Genomic DNA, 12309 nt, shown 5'->3' with positions numbered 1-12309 from the left:
CGTTTAATGTTGTCCCAGAGGTCTCTGAGACTGTTCTCAGTTCTTTTCATTCTTTTTTCTTTATTCTGCTCTGCGTTAGTTATTTCCACTATTTTATCTTCCAGGTCACTTATCCGTTCTTCTGCCTCAGTCATTCTATTGATCCCATCTAGAGTATTTTTCATTTCATTTATTGTGTTGTTCATCATTGTTTGTTTCATCTTTAGTTCTTCTAGGTCCTTGTTAACTGTTTCTTGCATTTTGTCTATTCTATTTCCAAGATTTTGGATCATCTTTACTATCATTATTCTGAATTCTTTTCCAGGTAGACTGCCTATTTCCTCTTCACTTGTTAGGTCTGGTGGGTTTTTATCTTGCTCCTTCATCTGCTGTGTGTTTTTCTGTCTTTTCATTTTGCTTATCTTACTGTGTTTGGGGTCTCCTTTTGGCAGACTGCAGGTTCGTGGTTCCTGTTTTTTTGGTGTCTGTCCCCAGTGGCTAAGGTTGGTTCAGTGGGTTGTGTAGGCTTCCTGGTGGAGGGTACTAGTGCCTGTGTTCTGGTGGATGAGGCTGGATCTTGTCTTTCTGGTGGGCAGGTCCACGTCTGGTGGTGTGTTTTGGGGTGTCTGTCGACTTATTATGATTTTGGGCAGCCTCTCTGCTAATGGGTGGGGTTGTGTTCCTGTCTTGCTAGTTGTTTGGCATAGGATGTCCAGCACTGTAGCTTACTGGTCGTTGAGTGAAGCTGGGTGCTGGTGTTGAGATGGAGATCTCTGGGAGATTTTCACCGTTTGATATTATGTGCAGCTGGGAGGTCTCTTGTGGACCAGTGTCCTGAAGTTGGCTCTCCCACCTCAGAGGCACAGCACTAACTCCTGGCTGCAGCACCAAGAGCCTTTCATCCACACGGCTCAGAAGAAAAGGGAGAAAAAGTAGAAAGAAAGAATTAGTAGAAGTAGAAAGAAAGAAAGGAGGGAGGGAGGGAGGGAGGGAGCAAGGAAGGAAGGACGGAAGGAAGGAAAAAAAGAAGATAAAGTAAAAATAAAGTAAGGTAAAATATAATAAAGTTATTAAAATAAAAAAATAATTATTAAGAGAAAAAAAACACAAAAAACCGGATGGATAGAACCCTGGAACAAATGGTGGAAGCAAAGCTATACAGACAAAATCTCACACAGAAGCATACACATACACACTCACAAAAAGAGGAAAAGAGGAAAAAATCATAAATGTTGCTCTCAAAGTTCACCTCCTCAATTTGGGATGATTCGTTGTCTAAAGGAGGGAAGGAAGGAAAGAAAGAACGAAGATAAAGTAAAATAAAATAAGGCTATTAAAAAGTAATTATTAAGAAAAAATTAAAAAAAAAAAAGACGGACGGATAGAACCCTCGGACAAATGGTGGAAGCAAAGCTATACAGACAAAATCTCACACAGAAGCATACACATACACACAAAAAAAGGAAAAGGAGAAAGAATAATAAATCTCGCTCTCAAGTCCACCTCCTTAATTTGGGATGATTCGTTGTCTATTCATGTATTCCACAGATGCAGGTACATCAGGTTGATTGTGGAGCTTTAATCCGCTGCTTCTGAGGCTGCTGGGAGAGATTTCCCTTTCTCTTCTTTGTTCTCACAGCTCCCAGGGGCTCAGCTTTGGATTTGGCCCCGCCTGTGCGTGTAGGTCGCCGGAGGGCGTCTGTTCTTTGCTCAGACAGGACGGGGTTAAAGGAGCCGCTGAATCGGGGGCTCTGGCTCACTCAGGCCGGGGGTAGGGAGGGTCACGGAGTGCAGGGCGAGCCTGCAGCGGCAGAGGCCAGCGTGACGTTGCACCAGCCTGAGGCGCGCCGTGCGTTCTCCCGGGGGAGTTGTCCCTGGATCCCGGGACCCTGGCAGTGGCGGGCTGCACAGGCTCCCCGGAAGGGGTGTGCGGATAGTGACCTGTGTTCGCACACAGGCTTCTTGGTGGCGGCAGCAGCAGACAGCGTCTCATGCCCGTCTCTGGGGTCCGCGCTTTTAGCCGCGGCTCGCGCCCGTCTCTGGAGCTCCTTTAAGCGGCGCTCTTAATCCCCTCTCCTCGCGCACCAGGAAATAAAGAGGGAGGAAAAAGTCTCTTGCCTCTTCGGCAGCTCCAGACTTTTCCCCGGACTCCCTCCTGGCCAGCCGTGGCGCACTAACCCCCTGCAGGCTGTGTTCACGCCGCCAACCCCAGTCCTCTCCCGGCGCTCCGACCGAAGCCCAAGCCTCAGCTCCCAGCCCTGCCCGCCCCAGCGGGTGAGCAGACACGCCTCTCGGCTGGTGAGTGCCGGTCGGTCCTGATCCTCTGCGCTGGAATCTCTTCGCTTTGCCCTCCGCACCCCTGTTGCTGTGCTCTCCTCCGCGGCTCCGAATCTCCCCTACTCCACCACCCGCAGTTTCCGCCCGCGAAGGGGCTTCCTAGTGTGTGGACACTTTTCCTCCTTCACAGCTCCCTCCCGCTGGTGCAGGACCCGTCCCTATCCTTTTGTCTCTGCTTATTCTTTTGCCCTACCCAGGTACGTGGGGGGTTTCTTGCCTTTTGGGAGGTCTGAGGTCTTCTGCCAGCGTTCAGTAGGTGTTCTGTAGGAGTTGTTCCACGTGTAGATGTATTTCTGGTGTATCTATGGGGAGGAATGTGATCTCCACGTCTTACTCTTCCGCCATCTTCCCGGAAGTAAATAAATTTATTTAAAAAAAATCTTTTAAATGCAATGCTGAGCTTCCAAGAAAGTAAAAGATTTTAGAGTGGAAAAAAAAACCCAGAATAAAAGCAGGAACTGCTTTAAAACGTACCCAGGATTTTGTTCTTATCCATGTTTGGTGAAGCCAACAGATCAGGAGATGGTTGCCATTGAAAAGATAGTCTGTTGTTTCAATTTTCTGGGGGGGGGGGGGGCGGGTGCATGCTGTACCCTGCAGGGCCACACGGGGAAGCATGAGGGCCAGTCCAGAGGCAGAAGGAGGAAGGGAAGTGTGAGGGCCAGAGCCTTTATTGTGGTTTCTGCAGGAAAGGCAGGGCAAGGCAGTGTAAGCAGGCTTAGGATTGGCTAGTTTGAATAATTCCTGTGGGCTCTGGGGTACGGGGGCTGTCTCACTGTCTCTTGTTGTCTGGAACCTGGCCCTGAGGATGATTAGGGCAGAGGAATATTACTTCCTGGAGTATAAGAGCCAGATAGAGGAGGTGGTTGGACATTGTATGGGCTCTAGATTGGTTGGTTTGTATATGAAAGGTGCTCTGGCAGGTGTGTTGTTTGCTAACTCTAGGAATTAGTACCCCTGACAGGTGCAATTTCTCCCGGGCCAGTATGGCTCCAGATACCACAGCATCAAGATTACAGAAAACAGGAAAATATAGTTAATAACAGGGACCTAGGGAAAAGCAATGCTAAAGCTGGCTTTCCCCACACTTACTGCTGACCTGGGAAACCTCATCTTCCTCGTGGATGGTTGACAGGCAGGGAGGACAGAAGATGAAGTCCTGGGGCTACCTAGGGCAGGAGTTTGACTGAACGGCCTTATGTAAAGTGGAGGCCCCAAAATTACACCCTCTGCATAAGGATGAACAAAAATAGGAACTTGAAAGGCAGAAGGAGACACCAAGGAAACTTGCCTGTCTTAAACTTGGCATTGGTTAGAGGGGAAAAAGTTTCCCCTAGCATCCATGACCACAAGCTGGCTCTAATACAGTTCAGGGCCTGAGTTCCCACCATCTGTGTGATCCCCAAAACCTCAAGTGGAGGATTTATTTTAAAGTGGCTGCAGGTTGGTAGTTTGCCTAGGAAACTGGCAGGAGTGAAAACAAGCTCTCTCTGGCAGAGAACACCCACAACAGCCCCTCAGCATGAGTTAAACCAAATATGAATCATGATTAAAAAGTACTGAAATATAAAGAAAAAAGCCACCATGGGAGGGTGGGAGGGAGACACAAGAGGGAGGAGATATGGGGATATATGTATACGTATAGCTGATTCACTTTGTTATAAACCAGAAATGAACACACCACTGTAAAGCAATTATACACCAATAAAGATGCTTAAAAAAAAAAAAGTCACCATGGGTAAGAATTAGCAAAAATAACAACACATTCAGACCCCTAAGGTCGTTGATATTGGAATGACTAGATAGAGAATGTAAAATAAGTATATATGAAATGTTTAAAGAAATAAAAGAATGAATTTGAAATGAGCAAGGAACAAGAGACTATTAAAAATAAACAGCAAGTTGAAAGGCCCAGTTAGAATGTTTAGAAATTAAAAGTGTAATGTTTTTAAATTTAAAACTCAATAATGGAGCAAAAAATTTGAACAGTCACTTCACAAAAGCAAATATATATATAAGGCCAATAAGCACATGCAAAGATGCTCAACATGCTTCATCAGCAGGGAAATACAAGTTAAAACCACAATGAGCTACAATTTCACAAGGGCTAGATTGACGAAAGTCAAAAGACTGACGATACCAGGTGTGAAAGATGTGGGACAACTGGAACTCTCATACATGGCAGGTAGGAGTGTAAAAAGACTAAAAATATATTGCTGTGTATAAATTATACTTCAGTAATTTATGCATAAGTTCTGAATTTACTTAATTACGTAGTTATCAAAAACAGAAAAAGTAAGTTTACTAAATATAGTTTAAACCATGCAATATAGTGCTATATATTGCTTAGGGACGTATGTATATGTAGTAAAAGTATTTTTCCTTTTTTTTTTTCTGTGAGTGAGAAACCCCAAATAAAGGGTCTGGCTACTTCAGGGATGAAAAAGGAATTAAGTCAGGTCAGGGGACTCAGGGGACTCAGGGGACATTTGTCGGTAGTGTTTAATTTATGAAACTGGGCACACACATGCTCATTGTATTATTTTTTAATACAATTAAAAAATTGTAATTATTTTTATTTAGTTAAAATATTCTTAATTTAAAAAGTAAAAAAAAGGAATAAAATGTAAAATATGCTCATTGTAAAAAAATGAAGGTCAAACAATATGGAAAGCTACAAATTGAATAGTAAGATGTATAAGGGTATACATCTTTCCACATATTTTCTGTTTCATTATATCTTTTGTTATACTTACTTGTATGTCTTAAGTATTTCAATAATTAATTTAAAAGTAAATAAAAGTCATCTTGTGCAACCTCTCAGCTAACTCCTTGAGGTGGAAGATCTCTCCCTGGTAACTTCCTGTTTACACTCAATCGGAGATTAGGTCCGGCAAGAGCCACCTTGGGTTATGACAATGACATTTCTTTCATTTCCACCCCATACTGTCTCCCTAGGCTACCAACCTGGCTCCTGCCGACGCCAACGGCAAAACAGACCCCTATGTGGTGGTGAGCGCTGGCTGGGAGCGGCTGGACACCAAGGAGTGCTACATCCTCAAGTAGCTGAACCCCATCTTTGGAGAGTGAGGCTGGGCCCTGGGCTTGGGAATGGAGAGCAACTTTGCCATCCCGCCCTGTGGCTCTCACTCAGGCAGCTGATGTGGTGTGGGGGAATGGACAGAAGCTGTTGAGTCCCCTCACACCCCTACCCCTCACAAGACCACCTCCTAGGGTGTGGAGGTGTTGTCCTCACGCTCTCTCCTGGCCAGGGCCCTAGAGCTCAGCATCTCTCTCCCTGCTGAGCCAGAGTTGACCGTGGCTGTGTTTGATCATGACCTCGTGGGTTCTGATGACCTCATCAGAGAGACCCCCATTGATCTGGAAAACCGATTCTATAGCCACCACAGGGCGAACTGTGGGCTGGCGTCCCAGTATGACGTGTGAGTCCAACAGGGCCCTCAGGAGTCATTCTAAGTCTGACCAAAGACATTCAAGTTCGCATCCCACCTGTCTGTCCAGATCCTTCCATTTCATAGAAGGGGACTCCCCTGCGACCAAGACATTATAGCTTACTGGTCAAGAAATGGGCCTGGGGGTTGGGATCCTGTAACTAATAAGTCACTTGGCTTTCCTGAGCTTCAGTTTCCTCATCTGAAAGACGGGTAATATCAGTATCTCCTTCATAGGAGCACCTGCCATGCATATTTGATTTTCACCGTTACCGTAAGCGAGGGCTAACCTGTCCCGCAGAGGAGTTACAAACCTGGATCCCAAGTCCTCAAGGGCACCCATCCCTGCGCCTGTGCCCAAGTACGTTCATATGCTGGATCCAACTGAGGCACATTCCTTTTCTGCCACAGGGATGGCTACAGTGCCTGGCGTGACGCATTTCAGCCTTCGCAGATCCTGGCGGTGCTGTGCCTACCCTGTGGCCTCCCCCCACCTGAATACCGAGCCGGGGCTGTCAAGGTGGGCAGCAAACTCTTTCTGACACCGCCAGAGACCCTGCCCCCAGGTACCAGCCCCTCTCCGCTGCACAGTCCAGAGGGAGCAAGATGGAAGAACAAGGTACAGGGGGACCCTGGTGCCCAGCCTAGTGTGCCCCACAAAGAGCCCGCCTCCCTCTGCAAGCAGAGGAGCTGAGTTTTTGCTGAGTAAGGATGATAGTGGAGAGAAAATGGTCTTTGTTGGTGAGTGTGAGATCTCCAGGGAGCCCTAGCGAACCCCTCAGAGCCATAGCTAATTGGGGACACAGGAGTCCCATACAACGTAAAATATGGATGCAGAATTTAGCTCATGCTTCATGTATGGCCAGTGGTCTGTTCTCTAAACAAGGTCTGCACAGAGGCCACAAAGCCTCCAACCCCACTGTCCCCCTGACTGCTGGCTTTTCACTGGCAAAAGTTGTTAGAGCTTTCTGTGCATTGTGGACTTGCCCTCCCAGCCCGTGGGTTTGTCGGATGCAGCTGCCTCAGCCTAGAGCGTCTACTGAGGGCAGGGGGAGGAAGGGAGGAGAGTTGGGAACTGTGCGGAACCCAAGCTCACACACCTCTTGTTGCAGGTAGTGGGGACTCCGAGGTGGCAAGTGAGGTCCCCGAGGAGCCCCAGGCATTGCTGGTGCTGTGGCGCTGGCAGGAGACGCCTGGGCTTGGGATCCAGCTGGTACCTGAGCATGTAGAAACACGGCCCCTCTACCATCGCCGCAGCCCAGGGCTGCTGCAGTTGAAGGAGGGCTCAGCACCCAACCCCAGAACCCCAGGACTCCCACCTGGTCCTGGACCTGGGACCCCAGGACACCCTTTCTCCAAGACCTCCACCTGGGCACTGCCACTTTGGACTTTGGCTCCTGATCCTGGTGCCCAGCATCCCCACTCCAGTCTTGGACTTCCATCCTGGACCCCATACCCACACCCTGGACTCTGGTTCTGAAGGATCCACACCCCTGGGCCACCAAGGCTCAGACCTGGCACTCCCAACCTGACCTCTACCCCAGATTCCTAGGATCTGGACCTGGGAGCACTAGATCTTACTTTTGATCTCAGCCTTCCACTTCTGGGGCCTCATCTCTGAACCCTTAGGCTAACGTCAACCCTGGAATTCCCAGTTCAGACTCCACCTTCATCCTCATACCCCAGGATCTGCCCTCTTGACCCCAGCTCTTCTCTCCACCTGGGTGGGGTAAGGCACAACCTCTGGCCACAGGGCCGTTAGCGGGGTGGGACCCAGCAAGACCCTTTAGCCTCTTCCTGTGCCCCCAGGGATCCCTTCATGTGTGGATTGACATCTTCCCCGGAGATGTGCCTGCCCCACCTCCAGTTGACATCAAGCGTCGGCAGCCAATCAGGTAAGAGAGAGTCCTGGTCCATCCTCCCATGGGGTGGGCACATCTTGGACAGCCCACGTCTTGGACAAGGGCTCTCTGAAAACCTGTGCAAGGGCCCCCATGAAGCAGGCAGAGCTGATCCAGGCTTCAGATAGGTGAGCCGTTAAATTCCCTTTTTTTTTTTCATAAGCCATTGTGAGTTGGGTGTCTGTCACTTGCAACTAAAACAGTCCAAATACCAGTTAACCCCCTTTTGACCTGAGCTACTCTGAGTGGAGGGTGTGTGCACTTCAGATGTCAGCAATCTGTCACTTTCTACCTCTGGGCTCTGCTTTCCTTGGTGTCACTCTCATGGAGACATGCAGTCTGGGGTCCAAGTGGCTTTTAACAGTGGAGGCTTACATCTTACCAACCGGACTACTTGAGCAGGAAAAAAAAACACGTCTTTCCCAGTTAGAGCAAAAGTCTCGAGCTGACTCTCATTGTACCAGCTTGGGTCAAATGCTGATTCCTGAACCAACCTTTGTGATCAGGGAGCTGTAATGCATTGACTGGCCAGTCCTGGGTGATGTCGTAGGTGATATACCAACCTCTGGAGCCAGAGAGGGGTTGGTCCGCCCCACCAGGATAACACAGACTGACAGTAGTGGGGGTGGAGTGGGAGTCACCAACAGAAAATCAGAGTGCTGTCAACAAGAGAGGGGAAATTGATACGGGGCAAAAGAAAACAACAGATATCCAGGAAACCTCATGACAGACAAGGACAGGGCTATTTGGGGTAGGATCAAGAATGTCACAGCCCTTCCTTCTGTCCCCCAGGGGCTGCGTGCTGTCATCCCCACTTGGTGTCTCTCTGCAGACTGTCTCTGCCTGCACAGCACTTTGGCTTGTGGTGGCTCCAGCTCTGCATCTGATGCTTTTTGAGTCAACCTTTCAGGGTCTTGATTCCAAATTTATGGGCGGGAGAGGCCCATTGGCCCAGCTTGGGTCAGCAGACCATTCCTGGTGCCATCCGGGGGGGTGGGGGTGGTCGGTGATACCTGGGGCTGTCCCTTCAAGGGACCACAGACATCCTGATCACCCGGCTGGGCACACATCAGGTGCTCAATGCATGTCAGTGGCCCTGGCCCAGGTCCTTCCTGCAGCCCCTCCCAGGACCCCTCTCGAGAGTCTGAAAACCCTCCCCCAATACATCCCTCAGCTATGAGCTCAGAGTCATCATCTGGAACACGGAGGATGTAGTTCTGGATGATGCAAACCCACTCACTGGAGAGATGTCGAGTGACATCTACTTGAAAAGGTAGGCCTACAGGCCTAGCGGGCACATGGCTGTGCACTGAGGTGAGATTTCAAACAGGGGCTTGGGCCCTGGGCTGAGCCAGAGCTTTGTCCCCTAAGCCCTCGATGGCGCCCGGAGCTGGGTGGAGGGACCAGGCTGGTGGTGAGTGGAGGGGCAGGCTAGGTGAGGAGCCGGTTTCTGGGCTCCGTCCAGCACGGATGCCCATCCCCTCCGCCTGCACCTTTCCCCTGGCTCCAGCTGGGCGAAGGGGCTGGAGCAAGACAAGCAGGAGACAGACGTTCACTTCAACTCTCTGACAGGGGAGGGAACTTCAATGGCGCTTCGTGTTCTGCTTTGACTACCTGCCCACCGAGCAAGAGGTGAACGTCCGTTGCTGGCCTGGACCCTTCACCCTGGAGGAAGCTGAGTTCCGGCAGCCGTCTGTGCTGGTCCTGCAGGTCTGGGACTATGACTGCATCTCGACCAACGAACGACTTCCTTGCTACTGCTTAGCTGCCCTCCTACCTCAACCCCTGGCCCCGATTTCTGCCCTCATTGCCCTGTCCCCTCTCTCCTGGGTTCCCTACTCTAACCCAATCCTCAATCCTGGATTTCAGACTCTAGGTCTGCTTTCTGGCCTAATTACTGAACTTATTCAGCTCTGAGCATCAAAACCTCCATTTCCACCCAAATCTCCCACTCAGTCCTCTAATTTGACCTGAGCTCGGGTTACACTGGACTCTTGACTCCATGGCCTTTAGTCCCTGCTTTGGCGGTCTGGTCCCATCCTTGGGCCCTGTATCATCAGGGTCTGACAACCTGCTGACATTTGGGCTGTGGTGTGTGGTCCATAGCTGGGGCCTGACTGCCACATTCTAACTTTGGATGCCCCGATTTACAATCCCGCTGTGCTGCCCCTCCCCCTCAGCCATCTTGTCACTTTCTACCTCTGGGCTCGGCTTTCCTTGATGTCACTCTCAGGGAGGGAGGTTGGTTCAGATAGACCTTGAGCTCCTGCCTAACCCAGAGAACTCTGGACCTGCAGGATCCTTGGAGCTGCAGCTACCGGACATGGTGCGAGGGGCCTGGGGCCCCGAGCTCTGCTCCGTGTGGCTGGTCCGGGACGGGGCCGGGCCAAGGCGTAATCTGTTTCGCTGCCGCTGCTTGCGGGGCTGGTGGCCTGTAGTGAAGCTGCGGGTGCTGGAGGCTCAGGCTGTCAAGAAGAGGAAGAAGAGGAGGAAGGGCCGGCCAGAAGACTTAAGAGTTCTCGGACTCAGGAGGCAACGTCTACATCCTCACGGTGGGTGCGGCCAGGGCAGGAACCGGGCCAGGCAGGGGCCAGGCCTGAGCCGGCCTAAGAACTTGGCTTCCGTCGCCCCTTTTCCAGGGGAAGGTGGAGGCTGAGTTTGAGCTGCTGACTGTGGAGGAGGCTGAGAAACGTCCAGTGGGAAAGAGGCACAAGGAGCCAGAGCCCTCGGAGAAGCCCAAGGGTGCGGGCAGTGCGGTACAGGAGGCGGGGCCAGAGCCTGGGGGAGGGGGGAGGGGGCAGCTGGGGGGCTTCCTCATCATTCCGACACCACCTGCTTCCCCGCAGCTGTCCCGAAACCTCCTTCAACTGGTTTGTGAACCCGCTGAAGACCTCCGTCTTCTTTGTCTGGCGCCGGTGCTGGCGCATCCTGCTGCTGCTGGCGGCGCTGATCACTGTCTTCCTCCTCGTCATCTCCTACACCAGGCCTGGCCTGATCAGCCAGGTCACTGTCCGCCCCCTCCACCGCCCCTGACTGACCTTGGACACTCATCCCGTAATGCCAGCTCCTCAACTCCTGCCCCTGGTGTCCTTCCCACCAACAGGAACCATCCTGGTGTTCCCTGCTTTCTCTGTGTAAACCTTATGAGGTATCCGCCCTGTCCCCTGAACACATGCTGCAGATAATAAATGACACTAGGGGCAGAGAACAGATGTGTTCTTGGGTGGCCTCGGGCGCATGAATGCACAGAATGGGAGGCTGCCCATGTGGCCCCGTGGCGGGTCACAGCCGAGGAGCCCTGGCCACCGAGGTGTCAGGCCCTCGAGCAGCCCACCTGCTGCGCCTGCTCTTGCCAGCGGCTGGGTCCCTCTCACCCCATCTGCTGTGGCTTCTGCTGCTCCATGGCAGCTAAGCCCTTTATGTGCTCCGTGAACCTGTACCGACCCTGAGAGTAGGCAGATCACTTAGGACACTTGACTGCAAGTGACAGAAATCCTAACCCAAGCTGGCTTAAGCAAAAAGGGAATTTATTGGCTTACACAGCTGTAATTCCCAGGAATTGGTTGGCTTCAGGTGCTGTTTGTCTCAGGGTTCAAACAATGTCACCAGGACTGGTTCTCTGCCTGAGCTTGGCGCTGCAGTCCTCAGGGGAAGTTCATTTGCAGACAGGGTCTCTCCTCGGAAGTGCAGGACGGCTGCAGCAACCTCACGTCTCCCCATACTCATGTCCGGAAGGAAAGAAAGCTTTCCTAGGCCTGACAGATGCTAGCTTGCTCTGGGTCACTGGGGTGGGGGTGTGGGATGGGATATGCTGATTGGGGCCCTCCCCTGGGGCTTAGGGTGGGAGATCAGCCCTCTTCCCAAATCACACAAGCTGACAGTGGGCAGGGAGGTTCCCAGAGGAAACCCAGGATACCGTTAACAAGGGGGAATGGTTCCCGGGTGACCAAAAAAACAAGGCTCACTACAGCTGACAATATCACCTGCAATTCATAAATGAGACAAGGGCCCACCAATAATACGTCCAAGGTCACAGCTCGTAAGTGGCCACATCAGAGCTGGGTCTCATGTCCGGCTGCCTCCAGAAGTTTTGCTGTCATTGCCCTACTCTGCTTTCTGTCCTCCGCTTCTCCCCCCACTACTGTCTTACACTGAAACTCCCTGAGAAATGACTGGCTGAACTGACCAGCTACTAATGTCCCTGGTTGCCTGGGCTATGCACTGGTGAGGTCTCAGGGCCGGTTCCCCACACATCTTAAGGGCTGTAATGGGAAGGCCTGACTAGGTCCAGAGCCAGAGTCTGATGCTAGCCCTGCTTCAGAATGGCCACTGCTACCTTCCCTCCCCGTTTTTCAGTTCTGTGTCCACCCAGGAAATTGCAAAGGACCTGGCTGTACCCTTCTGGGCACCAGGAGCCAGCAGGCACTTGGCACGTCGCAGGGTCAGTGAGCAGGAGGGGATCAGGTGACTGAGCCCAGGGTGGCAGGGAGGGGCCCCAGCTTTAGCCACCACTGAGGTGGCAATCCCCAGCCTGCAGCCAGGGCCTATTACCAGTGGGGTCGGAAACTCACAAGGCTGGGGGCCAGGATGACTCCAGGGAGCTCATCCTGGACAGGTCCATCTAAGCCCTGGGGCTGAAC

At 51.5% G+C, this 12309-nt stretch overlaps 1 protein-coding gene across 1 annotated transcript in view; it reads left to right on the top strand.

Moving 5' to 3' along the window:
- The window catches only part of LOC111184295 (fer-1-like protein 4), a 48022-nt gene extending 37203 nt beyond the window's left edge, over window positions 1-10819 (top strand). Inside the window, 13 exon segments of the mRNA XM_089895430.1 lie at window positions 5275-5402; window positions 5589-5759; window positions 6180-6334; window positions 6881-7040; window positions 7559-7663; window positions 8844-8956; window positions 8959-8983; window positions 9180-9248; window positions 9250-9417; window positions 9965-10181; window positions 10183-10221; window positions 10309-10409; window positions 10516-10819. Of these exon segments, the coding sequence (XP_089751556.1) occupies window positions 5275-5402; window positions 5589-5759; window positions 6180-6334; window positions 6881-7040; window positions 7559-7663; window positions 8844-8956; window positions 8959-8983; window positions 9180-9248; window positions 9250-9417; window positions 9965-10181; window positions 10183-10221; window positions 10309-10409; window positions 10516-10702 (1638 nt within the window). The 3' untranslated portion in view covers window positions 10703-10819.
- The last annotated feature ends 1490 nt before the right edge of the window (window positions 10820-12309 follow it).

The sequence above is a fragment of the Delphinapterus leucas genome, chromosome 15 (assembly GCF_059928025.1).
Source record: "Delphinapterus leucas isolate spDelLeu-1000000601 "Yukka" chromosome 15, BTC_Dleu_Yukka2, whole genome shotgun sequence".
Lineage (NCBI taxonomy): Eukaryota > Metazoa > Chordata > Mammalia > Artiodactyla > Monodontidae > Delphinapterus > Delphinapterus leucas.
The sequence above is the reverse complement of the archived record's forward strand: the minus strand, read 5'-3'. Positions and strand labels throughout refer to the sequence as shown.